General features: G+C 54.0%; 4 protein-coding genes across 4 annotated transcripts; all 4 read left to right on the plus strand.

Moving 5' to 3' along the window:
* Positions 1 to 1,204: 1,204 nt before the first annotated feature.
* LOC105701929 lies at positions 1,205 to 2,895 on the plus strand. The gene is made up of 5 exons (XM_012429089.1): positions 1,205 to 1,213; positions 1,290 to 1,493; positions 1,589 to 1,761; positions 1,944 to 2,060; positions 2,766 to 2,895. The coding sequence occupies exons 1-5, from the start codon at positions 1,205 to 1,207 to the stop codon at positions 2,893 to 2,895; spliced, it is 633 nt and encodes a 210-aa protein (XP_012284512.1).
* Positions 2,896 to 3,562: 667 nt separating this feature from the next.
* On the plus strand, positions 3,563 to 5,120 carry LOC105701930. The gene is made up of 3 exons (XM_012429090.1): positions 3,563 to 3,903; positions 4,412 to 4,528; positions 5,003 to 5,120. The coding sequence occupies exons 1-3, from the start codon at positions 3,563 to 3,565 to the stop codon at positions 5,118 to 5,120; spliced, it is 576 nt and encodes a 191-aa protein (XP_012284513.1).
* A 1,280-nt stretch (positions 5,121 to 6,400) lies between these two features.
* Positions 6,401 to 7,848, plus strand: LOC105701931. The gene is made up of 4 exons (XM_012429091.1): positions 6,401 to 6,571; positions 6,870 to 7,051; positions 7,545 to 7,655; positions 7,725 to 7,848. The coding sequence occupies exons 1-4, from the start codon at positions 6,401 to 6,403 to the stop codon at positions 7,846 to 7,848; spliced, it is 588 nt and encodes a 195-aa protein (XP_012284514.1).
* Positions 7,849 to 11,415: 3,567 nt separating this feature from the next.
* LOC105701932 lies at positions 11,416 to 14,140 on the plus strand. Its single transcript, XM_012429092.2, has 4 exons — positions 11,416 to 11,562; positions 12,074 to 12,450; positions 13,081 to 13,191; positions 13,389 to 14,140. Exons 1-4 carry the CDS (start codon positions 11,416 to 11,418, stop codon positions 13,639 to 13,641), a joined length of 888 nt encoding a protein of 295 aa, XP_012284515.1. The 3' UTR covers positions 13,642 to 14,140.
* The last annotated feature ends 7,438 nt before the right edge of the window (positions 14,141 to 21,578 follow it).

The following is a 21,578-nucleotide window of genomic DNA, read 5'->3' on the forward strand; positions in this document are numbered from 1 at the left end:
TGCAAGGTGACGGCCCTGCCGACGACGACGATCTTCGCTTATGGCGCCGGTTTCAAGGCCACTTGGGAGCTCCCTACTGGAGCCAGGTGGGAACCTGGACCCGCCATGAGAAGGACCGCTCGCGACATCGCCGAAGATGCGGCCCTCGTCTACGAGAGGTACCGAATCTTTCTATCCCACCACATTTATTGGCCCATTCACCCCAAACTGTTTCAGCCACGGATTCGATGGGGATTCCTGTCTGAAGAAGACGATTTGCGATGCCATGGAGCACGCCAAGATCAATGGGGGTGTTTTAGGGAAGATTTTCCGGCTCTTAACAGGGTGAGACCCTTTTTACACCCGTGGATTTCTCGATATCTTGAAGAGGTATATGGGTATTAATTCGGCTCCGTTAAATTGCAGATCACCGGTGGGGAACGAGACCTTCGCGGGGGGTCTCGGCGCCTGCCTCGAGTACTCAGCCCGATGCCCACTGCAGCTGATGGGAGTGAAGAGCTTCATGAAGAAGTAGTAAATGGAGATGAAGGGCACCAGTAAAGCACTTCGGAATCTGCAACAAGATAAACTGGTCTTATTTTCCTAGCAAGGGGGGCAATCGTCGGCTCGGATATCTGTAAAATCGAGGGTAGCTCGGTTGGTCCCTCTTCAGGGTCGATCGACGTGGTCAAACGAAGGGCGCTCTTCGTTCTCGCTTTGCCAGCTCGGCAGGGTTCGACGGGGCTCTTCCTCGGACTGGTAAAAGCTTCCTGGGGGTAATAAGATTAAAAGTGCCGGGCTTTTTGCGAGGACGATAAAGTCCTTATAAATACAAGGCGGAACGAGTGCTCCCCGGGACGCGTTACGTGTAAAAGGGCTTCGAAACGTAACGACGCGAACCCGAAGAGAGGAATCCTTCGGTCGAGATATTTCCCCCGTTTATTCAAGGATTTGCAGAAATCCTCGCGTCGAATTCTTCAGGGCCGAGGTTAGCTCGAGTTCCTCCGGTTCAAGGAACCGCTCTGGGAACGGTAACCAGGAGTCGCGTTTGTCCAAGTCGTTACCGTCGAAAAGTCAACGACACGAGACGTCTTCACGTGCCGTTGGCAGAAGATCGAACGAGATCGTCAACCGCTCTTCGTTAGCGAGGACTCGCAGCGGTCGAAACTCGCACTCGGTGACTTCTTATCGAACCGGGTAGTGAGCTCTCGTAATTAGTTAGAGAATGTCGGACGTAAGTTGGTCCCTTCGATCACCCTCTGTATACGTGTTCGGCGATGCACGTTTGCCCTAATCGAGCCCTTTTTTAGAGAGACTCCTCTCGAGCAGCGGACTCCCTGAAGAGGCGAGGAACGCTGTCGGATTTTCGGATCGTCGCCGGGTTGCACCTCCTCCTGGCTCTGGCGAGCTCGACAGAAGTTTGGGGCAACTCCTCGAAGACGAGCCTCGAGATCGCGAGGGTGCTGTCGAGGCAGAAGAGGTACCTGATCTTCCCTCGAGGTAGCAACGTGCAGGTGAGCTCGCGGTTTTCCGCGGTCCCCCTTTCGAGGACCTTCTTCGGGGTCTCTCGAACATGGAACTCCCTTCTTGAATTCAATTCCTCTTCCAGCTGGTATACTGTCTGACGATCGCAGCATTCCCACGGGACGGCGACCTGGTGCTGGGTCTGACAGCAGCCCTGGCCTGGGAGCTGCCCTCCGAGGTCGACCCCGGGTCACCCACGTCCCTGAAGAGGCGGAGCAGGAGCGTCCTGTTCCCGAAAATCGAGGCTTTCCTGCAGGCGTGAGTACCGAAAAGGTCCTCTGGAGGATCGACAAGGATCCCCTGGTCCTGGATCCCCGCGATCCCTCGGGGACTGGTCCTCTCGGCGCTATCGGGAGATTAACTCCCCGGAAATGAGATTACTCCGGCCGATCGATCGGCCGCGCCTTTAGGGCGCGTTTAAAGTTAACCCTGGTTTCCAGAGCCGGCCTCGACGGAAGGTCTTGCCTGATGAAGGCCCTTTGTGAAGCAGACCGCCGAGACGAGGCGGAAATTGGGAGCGGTACCTTTCTCCAGGAACTGCTACACGCGGTCTTCGCGTAAGTCGACGTCCCCTTGGTTCTCCATCCGATTTCCCGCGAAGACCCGCTGTAACTTAAATGAGCCCCAGCGAAAGTCGTAACTTTCGCTCAGGGCTGAGAGTTAGCCGTGCTCAATATTTAAGAGACCGGAGCCGGCATCTTCGGGTCCGATACAGGGGAAAGAGGACGCCGACTCGGTCGACCCGAAGAGGACCTCGAAGACCGTCTTAGCTCTCATACCCTCAAAAAAAAAAAAATCATTGGACCAAAGAGATATATTGTCAATCCAGAGAATAATTCGGTTTAAATAAGATATCATAATTCCGATATAATTATCATAATTGCCTTTGTCTCGGTCGAATCTGTTCTGGTTAGACCCGAGCTGGTCAGATCAGATCAGATCCGATCAGCTGTAACGTCGCTGTATCCTGACCTGCGCCCTACCATTTCCTCGAGAAGACGTTTTCGAGGAAGCTGGGAATTCCCAGGGAACTTGGGAAGCTCGGCCCGCCGATAAACGAATTTGCATACGCGTTGGATTACCAAAACGGATGCGCCCTTCCTGTGACGCGACCTCGGATAAGTAACCCCAGGCATTATGCTAACTCGCGGCGAATCTTCTAGCTAATACCTCGTAGATCAGGTGTCGGTCCCGAGCAATTTACAACTTCAAGACGTTAATGGCCCCTCTGAATCGGCTTTCTTTTTCCACTCTCGTTGCAGCTTGCCGAAGGACGGAGGGAAGTTCGAAAGTCCCGAGCACCGGGTTTACGATTATGCGCACGAGACAAAGGAGAACTGTGCGGCGCAATATCGGACATGCGAGCATTCCATTTACAAGGTGGACCTTTAGAAGAGTTGGACATCGAGTACCCTCCCCATGACTCCGAAGAAAATCGAGAAGAACTTGGCCTACACCGTCAAACACCCTCAAAGGGCGCTCCACGACGACCGGGTCCTCCCTCTAACCTCCCCTTCTGCATAAGTGTGAAGTTCCCACATTTCGTCGACGATGTATCAGATCCATGCGTTTGCCCAAGAGAAACTTCGTACGTCACGGTAGCGCAAGCTCGCAACTGACAAATTGTCGTGAAACGAAAAGTGAAACGCCCGCTACATCTCCTATATCTGTGGCTAATTACAATTTATACCCACCCTTTTCCGCTACCATGTACTGAATTTCCGTAACTACTTTCCTCAGGGTTAGGGCGATGTTCCTTCGGTTAATTAGATACATCGTGAAGGGTATTTAGAAGAAGAAGTTCCACATCCAACCCTTCCTTTCGCTCGGTGTCGGTATTTGTTCCCGACGTTTGAGCCATCGGCAGCTCAGAGCAGCGGGGAAGAGGAAGGGTTAAGCCCTGGTTAAGGCCACTTAGCGAATGAGCGAGAAAAAGAACGAGGGAGGGTGGACGTTACACTGCTGGGTCGGGATTCGAGACGTCGTTGGTCCATTTGAGTGTGCGGAAGAGCGAGATTCTCGACTTGGTGGCGATCAGCTGATCAGCTGTTCGGGCGGAATGGTACCCCACGTGGTTTTGGGGGCAACGGTGCTGTTTTTGGTGGTAGGGTCTGGAAGGGCGGAATTTCGAGGCGGGGAGGAACCCTTCCGACACTCCAGGGAGGTCGGGGGGTACAAGAAGTTCCTCGTGTTTCCTCAAGGCAGCAATGTGCAGCTCGTCTACTGTCTGACCATCAGCACGTACGCCAAGACCCCGGGTTCGATCACCGTCGGCGTCACCGCAGGTCTGGCCTACGAGCTGCCCCACAGGGGGACATTGCCCCACCGGAAGCCGGCAGAGGTGTACCACCGACGCAGCAGGAGAGAGCTCTACGGGAAGATCGAGAAGATGTTGGGAACGTGAGTATCGGTCTGGCCGAATTGGGGGGACCGGGGGGGCTAAAAACAAGAACTCACCCCCAGGTTCTGGGAGCTTTCTCGGATCGACCATCCCTACCCTCCGGAGAGCCAAGAAGTTCGAACGACGTTGCTAATGAAATCAAGTCGGCGACTAATTCCCCGATAAAGTTTATTAAGCGAGGTTCTCGCGCGAGTTTCGGCGCGATTAGTGTACCGGGAGGCAACCAGGTTGCCTCCAGGATGAGGCACCCCCAGGGGGAGGTGGGTGCCAGCCGCGACGTAGACTTAAGTCGACGTTGATTTAAATCAGCCGGGTAGAATGGAAATTTCGTTATCTCCGATTCGAAATATAAATTGCCATTTCCGCCTGCCACCCCGGGTGGCCGCCGGCCCCAGGAGCAATCAGGAGTCACCGGGGAGAGAGGTCGATCGCGACCCCCCGGAGGGACGACCGCGGATTTTAGAGCCAGGTTGATCAATCCGTGACCGACGTATTTTATCTTTCCAGGCAAGGAAGGAACGGGAAGGAGTGCGTCTTCAGGGCCCTCTGCAGGGCCGGCAGGAGGGACCAGCGAGAGGTCGGCAGGGGGTCCTTCTTGCAGGAGATCGCCCACTCGGTCTTCTCGTAAGTTTCGGTTGTTTCGGGGTACCGGGGAATTTCGGACTCCTGAAATCCAGAATCCGGTATCTGGAATCCTGGAATCCGGAATCCTGAATCCTGAACCGGCGTCGACAGGGTACGTCGGTACCGAGCCGGTCCAGGACCAGCGGAACCGGAGAGAAACGCGTCCATGGCAACGTACACCTCGAAATAGTTTCGAAAGTAACCGGAGGGAGGGCGAGAGTGACCTAGAGGCAATTTCCTCTCGCAATTCCAGGAGAGACGGATAGAGCCTTGAGGGAGGACCGCGAGGGGGAGGGGAAGGGATCGGTGCTCGAGGGTCGAGACGCGCGAAGGCTCGAGTCGATTTACGGTGCACACTCGCCGGGGTAATTCGTAAACTCGCAGCCAGCTCGGGGGCCAACTTGGAATTAGTTTAGGACGAAAAGAGAGCCGAGCCCAGGAAGAGTCCCCCAACGCCGTATCGATCATTTCCAGGCTGCCGGCGGGTGTCCACGAGGAGGACCCCGAAACCGAGTACGAGAGGGCTCACCGATTCAACCTGGACTGCGAGCGGGTCTTCCCTGCTTGTTCCGACGACTACTTCCCTTTTTGAAGGGAAACCCCCTCGATCTACCGGCAGAAGACCCGAAGAAGACCCTCCATTCTACACCCTCGACCTACCTCCCCTCGTTACGGGACGGATCGACGAGATGACGCACTAGGTCTCAAATAATTCATGCCCTTCCAAACGGAAAATCCAAATTGTCTGTAAAGTGTTATTTCTCGATTCGGGGGGTGCGGGGGGATTTTTGCGGCCCCATGATCCCCTCGTCGATTGCAACCGCGAAGTCGACCTCGATGATCGATCGCGGAGTCTCTTCCGTTTTTCTTGCGGTACGCGATCGCGCCTATGAAAGTATGGTTCTCTTCGGGAATCCTGCTTCGGTGAGGTACGAAGTCAATTTCCGGTAGACCCCGAGATCGGCCTCTTCTTCTGTCGCCGCTTTACGAGCGCGGATCGTCCATCGAACATCGCCTCGATGAAAATTTCCTGCCGAGCATTAACCCGACGTTCGAGTTACGATCGAAATAAACCCACCTCCCGGTGGAAATTTACGGAAAGTGTGGAAAGTGTCCTGCGTTTCTTGCCGCATAATTCGAAGTTGCTCGACGTCGTACGAATGTCAGGTGATACCGCTTATTCCATTATAGAATTCCACCGTAAAACGATTATTCCTGTGCGCAAAATCCCCAAAATTCTCGCTCGAAATCCTCCCCCCCCCCCTTGCATAATAAACGACAAGGTCAGAAATTCGCAAGTGATTAAATTTCGGGCCTGCTCGAAACTCCATTTGCATTCGCATCCAGTCCTCATCCTCGCAGGAGAGCCGCGGAAGCGAAGCTTGTCGAGGTCGTCGAGGGATTAATTAACCCACCTTTTAGAATAATTAATTTGCCAAGTGTTCGGCCGACGCGAGGAGGAGCTCGAATTCGAGATTCTTCCGAGCGGGAGGCAAACGGAAGGAAGGAGGTCATTTCTAGAAGGGGACATTTTTAAGGTAAAAGTCCCCAAGGTGCCGAATCTATGTTCGATTATCTCCTGGCGAGATTAATCGAAGATTTATCCACCTCCGGGAAGGGGCGTTATTTGCCTTCGATGTTTCGATGTCCTGGACGTCATCCTGGACTTCAAGCCGAGGACGGGGACGGGAAAACGAGGAAGGAGAAAATGGTCCTGGGTGTCACAAATCCCGGGCATGGCGGTAACTCGTAGTCGATAACTCGAACTTTAAACATTTCGAGGTCCACCTGGGAGGACACAACGAGTGGACTCGGCTGGTGGCTGGAGACGTCTTCAGGGTCGCGCCAGGGAACGCGAGTTCCTCCTCCCAGATGAGGATCCTGATCCTCCTGCTGGTCGCCGAGAAGTTCCTGCAAGTCGGCCCGAATTTCCTGGAGTGTCCGGGAAACGTCACGGGAGGGATACTTGCGGGTTCGAGGACGCAGAAGACCCTCCTCAGGAAGAAGAGGTACTTGAGCTTTCCAAAAGGAAGCAGCTTCACCGTGAGTGCCCCCTTCTCCTCCCTTTGATATTTTGACCGCGTGCCGCCGGAGAAACAGGACATTCGATCAAGGTACTTTCCGCTCCGGGTCTACGCTCGTTTCCTCAGGGTCTGGTAAACCGTGTCCGAGGTGTCGCCCTTCTTCGCGGGACTTCGTCAGGGGTCGATCTCGCCCCTGGAACGAGGATGGCCCCCGAAGAGGGCTCCTCGTCGCGAAGAAGTCTCGCCCTCCCTTCGTCGGAAGGACGACCCTGACGAGGATGAACGAAATAAATGGCATAATCTCTTGTCTCCCCCAGAGCACCGTGGCGATCGTCAAGGCGATCCAGATCCAGCTGCCGACCAGTTGGAACCTCGCCCTGGACTTCGACGTCATTTGGCCCATCCCGAGCCTTGATCGGGGACCGAAAAGACGAAGACCTCATCATCGAAGGCGCCACAAGAGGGAGGTGTACTCGAATCTGGAAGACGCCCTCGACAGGTCCGACATAAAAAATCGTCCTTCCTGCCTCCTGGTGCACTTTCTGCCTAGGAATTATCAGGGGACATGTTAACGTCCTGTAGCCTCGTAAGTCGAGGATTGAATCCTTGCGGAGAAGTCTCCGCAGGGTCGTTCCCGCGCGAGATGTAGTGCGCACCGTTAAGTTAATTATTCATTGCACTTTGCGCGCACGCGTTTGCGCGGATCTCCGACGGGGGGGAACGTGTCCGGAATGCGTCACCCGAACGAATCCCGGTCTTGCCACTTGTGCGAACGTCGAGGTACTTGACGCGGTTAATTTGCGGAAATTGCCCGGGGAATTTCCACCTGGGAGGCAGGAATTACCGGCGGAAAAGTATGCCGACGCGCCCCCAAACTTTCCTCCCACATTTCCGCCCATTATTCGCGTCACCTTCCTTCCTCCCCGAAAATTTCGTTCTTCGGCATCGAGATGATATCCTGGGGAGTTTTTCTCACCCTGATGGTCATTCAGACAGGGATTACCTGGGAAGGACTGCATCTTGCGGGCCATCTGCGAGGCCAGGACGATGTTAACCCCGCCTGGGGTGTCACTCGTCGACGACCTCGTTCGAGTGCTCTTCAGGTACAGTGTCGCTCCTTCGAGCGGGAGAATTCGATTAATGCGGACGTTTGATTTTTCCTTTATTCTCAGGAACGTCGCCGAGTGGGAGGGCGAGGTCGACGAGTACGACGTCGCGTATCGACGGAAGGGAAGCTGCGACGCGGTCTACCTTTGCCCCTTCTCCCTGTTAGACGTAATTCTGAGTTACGGCTAACTCGATGCCAGAAATCGGCCCTGAAGGATCCACCCTGTCGGAGATCTACGGCCTGGCCTTGTCTCGGACCGACTGGCTGGTTTTCGAATCTCGGGGGAGAACCACCCCCTTTTTGGCCCTGAGGCGCCTCCTTCGACGATCTCGACGTCTTTGAGTTTGGGACACCGGACATTGGAAGGGGACCAGAAATTCGGTTTTCAGCTGGGTGGTACCAGGTTCTCGCGTTGGCGAACGAGAGAAACTGAAAGGATCTTTCTAGGGATCTGCTTCGACTTGGCAGATCTCACAGATTTCCCAGATTTGGCAGACTCTGCAGATTTTTTGGTAGATGAGCGTCTTTCGATTCTCCGACGTCTGGGGAACCAATATAGAGACGGGACGTTTCGATTTCCGCGATCAGCTGTTCCGCGATCAGCTGGTCGGACAGAGGTAGCGCGCAGGAAATGTCGAGGGAAAATGAATCCGGGGAAAATGAGGAAACGAGGGAACTAGGAAATCGGGGGAAACGAGGGAAGGAACGCGCGGAACCAATCTGCCAATCATCCGACGTCGACGGCGAGCCACGACGGATGCGTCGACGGGGGGTCCGTCGCGACGCTCCGCCGTTGGTCCCGATACGTCGGCTCGGTTCGATAATCGACGCCGATCCGATCCGATAACCGAGGAAGGAAAAATTCCCGTCGGAAAGGGACTCGACGGATTTGTGGCGCGGTCCTTCCGTCGACGTAGAAACTCGTCACCGTGGCCGGCTCTGAATCCGGCGACTCGGGGAATTAATCCGTCGCGACTGCACAGGACTAGCATTAGACAAATGCGTGCGATATTTCTCCCTAATATCATGCACTCGAGAGATAATTAATCCCGGAATGGTATACTCGATGAGGGGTGTCGCGTCAAAATGAACCGAATCGCAGACGGACCGTCGAGTGCCCCAATTCGGGTTAATTTCACGTCGTTTCCTGGATAAAAAATAACCCGCGACATTTTCCCCGTCGACGTCGAGGTCTCGATGGCTCGGCTTTTGAATTAGAGTCCCTGAAGACTCGACTCGAATTCTTCGGGGAACCAATAAGGCTCTGACCAGCTCCGACCGTGAAGTGATAACGGCTCGACCGCCAATTAGCACCAAAATCGCGGCGTCTCGACGAACTCCGAACAGAACGATGTTAACGAGTCGGCAAACGCGAGCGACGAGTCTTTCCGGGTTTCGTTCCGAGCTAGCATTTGCTCCAGTTTCGCTGGACCTTTCGCGAGAAGCTGTGACATCTCGAAGTTGCTACAGGGTGGGATTTGTCGGCTATCAGCGTTTAAGGTGAGTAGGAGAGAAGGGATCGCGATCTTCGGGTCCCTCTTCAGGTTTCTCTTCGGGTTTCTTTTCGGATTCGATATCACCTTACACGTATCGATACATATCGCTCTTTTCGGGGACCACAGATTCCCGATTTCTAAAGGTCCCTCCGAGTTATGAGGTACTTCAAGGCCGCAGATCGCCCCTTCATCTTCCACTTCCTGAAGTCGAGTTTCCCGTGGTGTCTCCTTTTCCTGGCTACCTTGTCATAGACCCCCTGGGTTCCTACGATTCCACGTAATCGCGTCTTTCCATCTCTTTCTCAACTCCACTTCGGAGTGGAGAACGCTGGAGAACGCTGGAGAACGCGGAGTTGATGTACATCCGTCCTGCATTCATGAATAAATAAATTCTGGAATAACACCGCTCCCCTCAATGTCGAACGTTATCGTTATTCTCGTTATCATCTCTCCAGCGATCTGTGACGAGGGTTCGCGAAAACTTTTTTAATGTCCGAGAGTCGAGACGGTGCGGACCAATGTGACATCTCGCGAGACCGCCTAAGATGAGGAAAGTTCCGCGGAATCATTTTCGAATCTCCGTCGGTTTGCGTTATTGCTGTCGATAAGCGTCGGCTTTTTCGGGAAGTAGTCCAATAAGTGGGAAGGAACACTCGGAGTCACTTGCAAGAGCCGGCAAAGTTGGACTTTATCAATTGCTGGCAATTCACCAGGTCCCGATAGCGCGCGTCCTCGGGCAAGGCTTTTCTAATCGGGAGGTTTAAAGGTCCCGAAAAAGATCCCGCACTGGACGATAATCGTTAAAGACGCTTTCAAGCCAGTTTTATATTTTTTAATAATTCCCCGACGGTGCGGCTCGATCCTCGGAGTTCCCTCGAAATGTGTAAGGATGGCATATAAATGTATATGCAAGTCGGTGTACCATCGGAGGTACCATCTTTCGCCGCCGTTCTATTTCCGGCACGCCTTCGGATGCCTTAAAAATCACTTCCGACCGGGCGGCTTCCTGAAAATTTAATGCAACACGATCGCCCGTCAGGAAGGCCACGGAAGCGGATTCTGACTCCTGGAGACGTGGAGCGGCAAAGGAGCATCGGCAGGAACGCGACAATATCCTTTTTGGGAAGACGAGGGTGGATGAGTCGAAAGACGGATAAAGGGTGTTCCCAGGTTTCGACGGATTTCGATGGAAAGAGCGACGAGGAGGCGCCAAGGTCCTGCGGAGAGGGAGATCCCGAAGAGTCCTGCGAGCACCGGGTTGGAAAAATTGCCAATAATCGTGCCGGGGTGAAAATAACCTTACAAGAGGTCCAATGAATATTCCAAGGATCTCTAAGTCTTACATTCCCTAAGAATATCTCGAAAGTGGAGACCCGCGACGATACAATCGACTCGTCGATCCGGGGAACGGCCTTCCGCGTCAGGGCTCCCTTCGAGTCGAATTTATGAAGGCTCGACCTGGACCTCGTGACGTTTTTATTTAGTTTCGGCAAACGGATGGCTTTTAATCTCGAGGGTCATTTCAACGATCCACGCTTATCAGCCGGCTGGCACAGGCCGGGAGTCCCGGTAAAAAACTACTTTCGAAAAATGACCCCACCAAGCGGAATGTACACGGTTTCATTTGGCGCGGTAAAAAGCAGCGACTTGCTTTCCCGGGGGGGTTTTTTTATTTTATTATTCCGCCCCTTATAAATCACGGCTCTTTAATATCCTCCCCTTTCGAGAGCCCGGGGCCGGAAAATCTGGAAGGAAAATCGAGCAACCCCTCGGCGCTCGATAAGCGCGGGTCCTTTTTCCGCTTGCGATCGGCTCCGAGGGTTCCGCTCGTCGCCGGCTGTGCGGAAACGCGAACACCCGAAAATTCCTCTCGGAGGGCTCCTCCTGGATTCCATTAATCGTTCCGTTGCACTCCCGTGGAAGCGAAGTGCCTCAATAACGGATTACCACCGGCCGCTGCTCTCGCGCATTCGGAAAAGCGACACTCTCTTCGGGGTCTCTCAGCATCTCGCGGCATCTGGAAACGGCGCTACTTTTCCCTCCAAACTGAGGGCCAAGGGACATTCTCACTGGGAAATCAATGAAAGTGACATCCATCATTGAGAACTTTGATTTCATATGATAAACAACAATGAGATTCGGTAACAAGTATTTCGGTGATTTCTATGATCTCCAGAATGAATAACCCCTCAGAGGGCTCTGTAATAAATAAATTAAAAGGTTGTCTAATAGAAAAACTCTTCCAGGTCGACTTCGAAGATGAAGAGTATCTACGTCGGCTCATGGTTGGTCCCTGTCCTCCTTCTCGCCCTCTTCTTCGGGGTGGCCTCGAGTGGCGACCGGAAGGACTCCTCGTTATCCAGAAGAAAGCGCTACGTGGTTTTCCCAGAAGGCTCGAGTTTTTCCGTAAGTCCTTTTAATTCGGTCCCCTGGATCGAATACCAGGTTTCAAATTGTCGTTATAATTCCAGTGTATAAAAACTCCCGGACTCGCCTTTCAAATCGAACTCCTTGAAGTCGCGGCCGAGGGTTCCCCTCGCCCTCCCCGCAGGGAATCCCTAGGAGACCCATACGATCCCTTTCCGCTTCCCTCCCGGGGAGCGATTCCAAAGTTGAGGCTCTGGGCCATATTTCCAGCGGGGGCTTTCGCCCCCGCTGGTTTTATTACTCCTGGGCGATTCACCTTTAGCGCGCCGAAAGAAGTTTAGTCGAGGCTCCGGCGAACCGGCGGTTATCGGTTGATGGAATACACGCGCCCCGGTTATTGGAAACTCGTTTTACGGCCGAGGGGGGGTTGGATTTTTCTATGGGGATAATGGAGAAGGAACTTGGCAAACTCGGGCCAAGGGTAGACTCCGTGGGGGTCGTTAATTCGGCGGACCTTACGCGACATCCTGACGCGTTTCCGGGATTTCAGGTCGCCTTCTGCATGACCGTGCACACCCTGTCCCCGGACAACATCTTCACGGAGGGCGTCAATTGGGGCATCTCCTATGATCTCCCGAACGAGAGCAAGGCCGCCCTGGAGCCTCTCCTGGAGTTCAAGTCCGACAAGATCGAACCCCCGAAGGGGGGCCTCAAAATTCCCCCAGGATACGGGGGATACTACTATAAAAATCACGACTTCAAGAACCCTTTCGACTATCCCAGCTGGAATAAGTGGAACAGTGAGGGGGCCAGCTGGAAGCACGGAGTACCCCCCGCGAAGAAGAGGTACACCAAGCACGAGTACTACTACAACCAGAGGAGGCACCGAAGGGAGTTGTACAACAAGCTAGAAGTCATCATGAACGCGTGAGTTTCGGTATCCATCGTTAATCACCGCACTTCTATACCATCCAAAATATGGTCCTCAAAGGGGACGAGCCAAAATGGCGGCGGAGGGGAAAGGACTTGAATTTCCATGTTTTTCTTATCTTTTTTTTTTTAAGACAGGAGCTTTTAACGCGGGCTCATTTAGAGAGGGAAAAGCAGGCGAAAATACAAGTGCACTGGGGATAAATCTGGTTATGGTTGGGGGATAGAAAAGAGGAAACTATTTCCCATGGTTGGTTCGAGAGCGGATAAATGGTCTGCCAGACCCGTTCGGAAGCAGCCCCAACCATCGCCGGTGGAGGCGCCGCCCTCTGATTCATGTTACCCTTAAACGGCTGCTATAACCGACGCCACTGGCAGCGACGAGCACCGAGGAGCGTCCCGACGTCGGGATAAGTCGTCGGGGCATAAACCACTCCGTTACCGTCCCGAAAAAGGGCTCGGCTTTCGCGGCGTCTCCTCGGGCCATCGCGGCTCCACTTTGCCAATTGGACCGCTCGTCGCTCCCGGCCGAGGGCGCGAACTCTGGCCGTCCCTAACTTTCCCAATTGGGGAAACGAATACGGTCGAAGACCGATTCCTTTCCTCAGATACGTGTCTTCGTTCCAGAATGGGGTTCGACGGCAGAAGCTGCATCCTCCGGGCGCTCTGCGAGGCCTCGCAGCGACTGATGCCGAAAGGCAGCTCACTGGTGGAGGAGATGATGAGGATCGCCTTCTCGTAAGTAGAAAATGATGTACCTCGAATAGAGGTGACGGGTGAAATGAAATTTCCTTTTTTAAAAATTGGTTCAAGTATAATACATTTTTAATATCTCCAAGAAAATGAAGTTCCACGGGTTCCTCGTCCTGTTCCAAGGGAGGGGCCAGTGTTTTTCTTGTCGCCGGCAGGATGAATCGATCGAGGGTACTTTGCAGGCTACCTCTGAAGAGGGTGTTCTCCTTCGAGCCCTCCTCGCACCACGAGTACACCGGGGCCCATAAAGCCGGCCAGGAGGGTCGGAACTGCGTCGCCATGTTCCCGGGATGCAGCTTCTCCCTGGTAGACATGGCCCTCGGGAGGTACAACGCCCCGGACCGCCCCCCTCGCGATCCGGAAACTTCGAAGGGGGTCACCGGAACTTCCGGCGGTAGCGAGACCGCGCCACCCCCGCGATACAACATGAAGTAGGAGAGGACGAGGCTCGACGAGGTTCCGCCGAGAAGCGTTTCAAGTTCGAGGCTGACTTCCTGCCCGGATCGCTCACAATGCGCCGCCACCCCCTCCCGCCCCCTCGGTGAATATTAAAAGTGTCTTTTCACTTGAAACCTCTTTCTCCTCAAAGTTCCGCGCGATTTCTCGCTCGGCGATGAAAACGCGCCGGTCCCACCTGGTACAGGGTCATTCTTCGTTCGCGAGATCCGCCACCCTCCGACCTGACCTACCCTGCAACCCCGACCTACCCTACCTCGGTGGCGGCGCGGACTCGTTTCAGCTCCTCCGCGATTTCGCGCCCTCCCACCCCCACCTACCCCCCGCGGAACGAGTCCTTCCCCCCTGCCATTCGGGATGCCGTTTTCCCGGACTTCAAAAGAGACTGCCCTGCTCTTTGCGACGCCACCCCGCGAGATCTTTTTAGGTGAAACGAGGCTTGTTTAATTTATAGACCACGCGAGTGCCTCTGCACGGCGGATGCGGCATCGTTTTTTCATGACGCGAGCGAGCCAAAAGACGGAGGGCTCCCTTTCCGTCGTCCACCAGGTCGAGATCGAGGGCCACCTGGGACCTCCGCCCCGGAATCCGGGGACGAATCTCGAATCCGAGCACCCCTTGCCCCCTTTTCCAGGTGTCCCCAGTTTTCCATCGGAGGAGATTAATTCCGGAGAATTAATTCCGGCCGATTTATCCCGGAAATTGAGCATCCTCTCCGGGAGAGCCGGCGGTTTCGAGTCAGTCCGTCGAATTGAAAATCCACTAAGGGTGAGCGGATATCGATTCACCGGGGATGGCTACGCCCCGGGTCACCGTCGGGCGTGGTGGAGGCGGCTTACGCGCTCCTCTTTTCCTGGCCACCGTGTTAACGAGCCCCGGTGTGTATGCTCGATATTGTTATGCCCCGTGAAAACGTGTCCATTACGACGACACTCATCCGGTTGATCCGAGGGACGCCGACCCGACGTGGAATCCCGTCAAAGATATGAATACGTTTAAGTATTACCTCGCCGCTCCAAGACCTTCCATTAACCCGCGAAAACGAGCATGACCGGCTTAGCCGTGTGAGCTCGACTTGTCGGAATTTTTACATCTCACTCGACGAACAGCCCCAGATTTTTACAAAAATCCCTCGACCGTTATTTCATCCCTTACGCCATTTTATTCACATCGACCGTACTTTGGATAAATACCTCCCACGTTTTGCACTATTTCTGCAACATTACCGCAGACTGATTCCACGTATCCGTTTTACGCGAATGAAAAACGCGTTAGGTCTGACAGGACGAAGGAAAAGAAATCTCGGAAATAGAAGCTAGTAGATGTAAGTTTCAGAAATACATATTTATGTGAAATAGCTTCACATTGACGGGGGGGTTTCTTTCCCTTTCATCTTTCTCACCTCGGCCAGATGCAACTCTGCTCTCTCGGGTCTAATCAATCGATAAGTCGATAAATCTCATTAAATCTCTCGGATTAATCGGAGCAATCGGGATTTAGATTAATTCATAGGATTAATAAGATGTACGAGTATCTCTTATTTTATCGTGGGATTGGAGGGGGCGCGATTAAATGGAAACAGGGACGTGTTTCACGTGCAGGGTGCAGCGGAGAACGAGGGGGAGGAAACGGATAGTTGAGGGGAATTTACCGCATCTTAGCAATGAGACGGCTTTCAACGCCCATTCGGTATTGCCCCCAGTGTACGTGCTTTGAATTTTGAGCGGGGCGCATCCCGGGAGGATCCTCTTTGGAATAAAGGCACGACAAAGCGAGACTTTGAGTTCCCGTTCGAATCGTAAATTCTCCGGATCGCGGGCATATGGCGTAACAGGAAAATGCGGAAAACGCGGTGTCGTCGGAGGGAAGGGTCGTCCCTGGGGACCCCGACGATCCCCGTCAAGGGTCGTCGGGACGCGATCGTCGACTCGACCGAGAGAGGCCAATTGCGAGGCGAGGGGGCCATCGACACGAAGTTAGGATGATTAAAAACGGGGACGTGGTGGGGGAGATCAAAGGGAAGCCGACGGATTCGGTGACCGATAGCTCTTCTTCGACGACGGCGTGGTTTTCCCCCCGATACGAGGAAACGGAACCGTCGGCGCCCGAGACGTCGCGGTTGTCATTGTCGGAATATCCCTAATGAGTTCGCGGATCGTCATCGCGAGGTATCTCACCCTTAAAGGGAAAAAAACTGGGGCGTCGCACGTAAGCCGAAATTTCGATCGAGGCTCCTCCTCGAGGTCTATCCAAAAATCGACGATCGACGGTGCCTCGCCGTCAGGTTGCCGAAAATCCTTTCTTTCCCCATCATAGGAGGCTCAGAGCTGATTTGCATTTTCGTTAGAGAGGACATTCCAGGGAAATCCTCGGGGCCTGGATATGCATGCTAATACGAGGGATGGAATATCCCATCGCGGGACGTCGCAGGGGGAACCGGCGTCGTAATGACGGAGGGCCCGGTTCCGAAACCGTCGACGGACGGCACTTTGTTCCCGCGGCTCGGGCGATCCGGACCGAGATTTTCGGGGTATCAAAAAGCTCCGGATCAATTTCCAGATTACGTCGGAAGGGACGGGGGTATCTCGTGGAGCGAATCTCCGGTGGGGGTGGACGTCGTCGGTTTCCGGCTCGACGTCGACGCGTTTGGGTACGTGGGCAACGTTTCATTAGCAAATGGACGTATTAGATCGATCTTCCGAACGGTCATCGTCCACCTTTGGCGTCCCCCACGTGGTCGGCATCGAGGGCCTCCTTCGGGTTGTTGGGTTATGCCCTCGGCCCCATCAAATTAATTCACGCGGGTCTTGGAGGAGTCTCTAAACGAGGCCGCTTCCGCTAATTGTGTCACTCTCTTTTCCGCGGAGAACCCCGGGGTCTCGTTTAAGGCGCGGCCGCGAAAGTCGTCCGCCAATTCCCATCCAATTATTGCGACGGACGCGCCGAGTCTCGAGGATGGTTCCTTCAAACGAAAGCAAGCCCTCTCGGTCGCGGGCTCGTTTTACCACGCGTAATTCGTTTGAGTGCCCCTCGTAGAGTTTACAGGGTGGAACGGTTCAAACGCACCGAAGTAGTCACGGCCGCTTTACGTCGAACAACGGTAATTCGCTTTGCGCAAAACCGCTCGACTCCCGGCAGAGTAGACGGGGTTGAACCGAGCCACCTTCGAAACCTAACCCTGGGAAACAGCGCCCAGCGATTCGCGATCAACCCTGCGATTTCCGCAATTCGGCACTCCAGGGGGTCCATCGGCGTCGGATTCGCAGGCCTGCCTTCCGATCTTCGCTCTTCGGGGACCATGATCCATTCTTTGGGGGTCTACCCTTAGGGCCTCCCGAGATCAGAGAGCGACGACTGGACCGCCCCGAAGAAAAATTCCAAAAATTCCCTTGTCTTCTATTTTTTAATTTTTTCTTTTATTACACCCCTGAAGAAGGGTAGATCCTGGCATCACTTTCCTCCCAGGAATCACGTGCGATCCGTCCACACCATGGTTTGACCCCATGATCGGGTTCGAATTGCAGCGAATCGGGAGCAATCGAATCGAAACGCGTCGGAATCGACGGCCTTTCTTCCGACCAGCGAATTCTTCGGGGACCATAATCCATTCTTTGGGGGTCTACCCTTAGGACCTCCTGAGATCAGAGAGTGAAGACTGGACCATCCCGAAGAAAAATTCCCTTGTCTTCTATTTTTTAATTTTTTCTTTGATTACACCCCTGAAGAAGGGTAGATCCTGGCATCACTTTCCTCCCAGAAATCACGAGCGATCCGTCCACACCATGGTTTGACCCCATGATCGGGTTCGAATTGCAGCGAATCGAGAGCAATCGAATCGAAACGCGTCGGAATCGACGGCGGGCTCGGCGACCTCACGTCGCGACGCGGCCGAGATTCCGTCGACGATTTCTCCGCGACATTGCTTTCCCATTACCGAATTCTCCGGGGATATTTATGTTCTCCAACGGGAAAGACTAACCGTGTCGAACCGGGGATTACGGGGTTAGGTGGCTCCTACGTGATAAGGTTCCCAGGGATCTGACGTTTCAGGGGAACCACTTTTCCCGGACTCGGAAGTCCATTTCGCGGCCGGGAAAGGCGCGGATCGGCAGGACCTCTAAGATGCGGAATTTTGTCGCCGGCCGCGGTTCTTACCGATCTTGGGTCCATGTAGGTTGCGTTAGTTCGTACCGCCGGGAGATCACTCGCGGAAATAGATACGCAGAACTTCTGGAAACGAGGGTGTTTGGGGGCAGAGAGATGCACGTCCGGTCAGTTAGTTTACCGAAACGTCGAAAGTTCCGCGGATTTATGGGGACACGTAATGGGCATTAATTCAACGTCGTCTTCCGAATTTCAATCCTCCGGCAGGCGCGTCCACGGGGAAACGAGCCGTGCGTAATCGCCGTATTAATTAATTCCGCGGAATTAACGAGGCTCCATTTTCAAAGTGCCGCCCAGGGAAAAACCCGACAAGTACGTGAAATGACGGTCGTGTAACGAAATCCATAAAAAAAAAATGAATATGAGCAGGAAGGTTAAACGTCAATCGGTTGGACGGAACATCTGAAAGTGCGCCAAATTATTCGTGAGGTCCTCGACGTCCAAGATTCACGGGCGCATAAATTAGTTTCCTTATGCGGCTCGCATTAATTCCGAGCCAAAGGACATCCTGCCGGATTGAAATCGGCTAGCCGGGAACAACAGGCATATCTAACGCGACGCGTTAACAATATCTAGTGCAAAGCGTTTCATGCATTTATTCATCAGTCTGGGTGCTTTCTGGGAGGTTCGTCCGAGATGCGTCGCGAACGGACAGGGAGTAAGATGAGGATCAGAGGGTACCGTCTGATGTACTACCGGGGATTGCTGGGAATCGTTATGAACCAGGAGGTACAAGAGGGTAGCACGTCGGGTGAGATGTTATGTCACGTGAGATTTTTATAAATTGTTAAGAACTGCTAGGAACCAGTGGGTACCACCTCTGAAAATTACCGCGGAAAATTGCTAAGAATCATTGAAAAGTGGGTGGTAGTGGAAATCACCCCTACCACCCACGACTGTTAAGGGGATGCGAAAGTGGCATCCGAGGGGTCAATCGTTAATGAAGCTCTTCTTTAACCAGGGTATACCGAATCGCTTGAAATTTGACAATATGAATATGCAAGTTATGGGGAAGGTACCGACACCTTCGAAGTTTAATTTCTATGAGAAATGTTGATAACGTCTATAAAGGAACTTTTTAAAAAATTGAAAATTGGTTGGTCAGGACCTTCCTTGCAGCCTTAAAATTCACGGTGGAAAGCTTCAAACGACTCGGTACACCGAAATCGGGGAAAAGGGTCGTAATTGAGACCTCTTTGCTGCAGCTTGCAGGTCATCTTAAGAATTATTGAGAAGCATTGGGAACTATTCCGTGTACTACCTCGTGTACCACTTAGAGTAACATTTTGTATACCACTTCGTGTACCCCTTCGTGTCCCACCTCGTCCCACCCAGGACCACCAAGAACCACAAGAAACCTCGGGCGACCGACCGATCGGGGCAATCGAAGGGCCGATATTTCAGCGGACAACGACCGCGAGGACAACCGCATCGGATGGCTCTTATTTCTCGTAACTTGCGCTGACCCAATTGCACCGGAGCTCCAGATGTTCATCGGTCAATCACGGGCCTCGGTGAAATGCACCCGGAATACCGCAGTCGCTGCGCAGCGGAAATAAATCGGGTTACCGCCGTGCTGCCGTCACTGTCCAATCTAGAGTTTCCGGTAGGTGAAACTACTCGTCGGGGAAATAGCGAGGGGTCCTCGTTCGTCGGATTTAAATGCGTCCTTATTCGGGCGTCTCGTCCGGGGTAGGCGTCGCGGCGCGTGTCGCAAAATTCCCTTCTAAATTCGACGCGTCGATTGCGCGCGGTATCAGTTTCCATAAAATCCCGCGGATCCAACCGGAAAGGCCTACGCGGTTTACCAGGTCGCTTTCGCGCAGATAATTAACGACGACCGTCCGCCAAAATTCGATTTCCACCTATTGAAACGTACGAAATGGTGGAGGCGCGGGGAGGAGGTCCCCAGGAAAACGTGCAAGGTGTACTTACCTCGGCATTCCTCCCCCAAGGGCTCACGAAGTCCCGGATCCCGGAAGTCCAGTCCAGGAAGTCGAGTCCTGGGAGTCCTCCCCCTAAATCTGGAAGTCAGCCTCGCCGATACGCCGCGGAGGGAAAAGAAACGGGAGGAAAAGTTCCACTCCGCTTATTCCCCGATCTGCGCTCGGAAGCGGAAGTTTGTCGCTTCCCCTCGTTACTTCGGGGGATGTACTGACGCAGATTACCGCAAAACCCGATGCAAAACGCGTAATCTGCAAACCACCCTCGGCGCGTTATTGCACGCTAATCCCGCCGCGCTTTTTGCGGGGACTGACCCCCTCGCCGAGGGGATGAGTTCCCGATGAAACGGGATTTCGGAAAACCGACCCGTTCGTTTTTCGCCCTCTAAAGCGTTTCCCCTCCAGCTTTCAGTGCACCCCTTCTGGGAAATAAGCCGAATAAAAAGAACGTCACCGTAGAGCATGCACCGGGTCATCCGGCCAGGTCTTCGGAGGGTGCTCCCCGCCTGCCGGGATGTTCGCTAAAAATGACAATTGACAAATGGCGAATTAACACGAGAGTTAGAACTAAATCGAAGAGACGGTCGATCACGTTCCCAGGTGGTATTTCCGGGTCGTCAGGGTAGAGCCATGAGAAAAAGTGGAGTCGCCGTATTTCGGGGGTGGCCGTTCCTCGGAGGGGCTGAAAGAAAATGCCGAGGGAGGTGCGCCCTGCTCCGTCGATTCGACGCCCCCTCCCCTGGGACGGTTTCCCAGATCGGGGGCAACGAGGTCCGGAGGTCGGTGGAAATGCGCAATCTCTCGGGTCAGAGTTCAAGCCAAATTCGGCGGGCCCTTCGATCCGGCCTTGAGGACCGGAAAGTAACAATGAAATTTTCCCCCGACCTCGCCGAGGAGGGTGAAACTCCCCCATCCTGAACCCCTTGCCCCGCCCCCACCTCCCCCCCTCCTCTCAGAGAGTCTTCAACGCGTCTTTATCATTTTTTAAACAATAATTTTAACCGCTCGTTTATTTAATTCTTTTACATACGTTGATAGTTGTGTAGAACGTAGACGTTAGCTTATAAATAGGTTAGTTTAGTTTATCCATACATAATATTTTAGAGTAATGGCTTTTAATTAATGTTATTAATACTTTATACATAGCGTCTATTTGTGTTCCTCTCCCATCTCGGCTCCCTCCAGGTCATCTCCTCGCCTCTCACTCTCTCGCTCTCTCCCGCTCTTTCTCTCCCGCCCATTCTCTCTCGCTTTCACTCCTCTCTCTCTTTCTCCCCCCTCCGCGCTCCGCTTCCGGCCGTCCCGCGTCCCGACGCACCGCCGAGGGCGGCCGACCGGAAGCGCGAGGGGCGGCGGACTTGGGGCGCCATTTGCCTCGACTCGGCGCGACTTCCGGCGTCCCCCGGGAGACCGGAAGCGGAAGCCGAGCCGCGAGACGCCCTCACGGGACGCGGACAGACGCGGAACGCACCGCGGACACAGACGGACAGACGGATCGACAGACTGACGGAGACAAACGGATAGACAATGAGATCGGTACGATGGGAACGAACGGTTCTCGGTGTAATTCGTTGTTTATTTAAAACAATCTCCTCCATCCCCGCCTACCCTCCACCTCGCGTTAACCACCCCCCGCGAAGCTCCACGGTCTCCTCCTCGCGCAGCAAGGATATCGCAATCGTATCGCAATCGGCACCGAGTCGCAGCGGCAGGAACGAGCCGCGACGGCGCGGCTGCGTCGACCTCGACGTCGAGCGTCCCTCCACCCTCTATCCACCCCCTCCTTTCCGACGCACCCGCGCCCCAGGA

This window comes from Orussus abietinus, unplaced genomic scaffold, assembly GCF_000612105.2.
Source record: "Orussus abietinus isolate OABI.00-Male unplaced genomic scaffold, Oabi_2.0 scaffold22, whole genome shotgun sequence".
NCBI lineage: Eukaryota > Metazoa > Arthropoda > Insecta > Hymenoptera > Orussidae > Orussus > Orussus abietinus.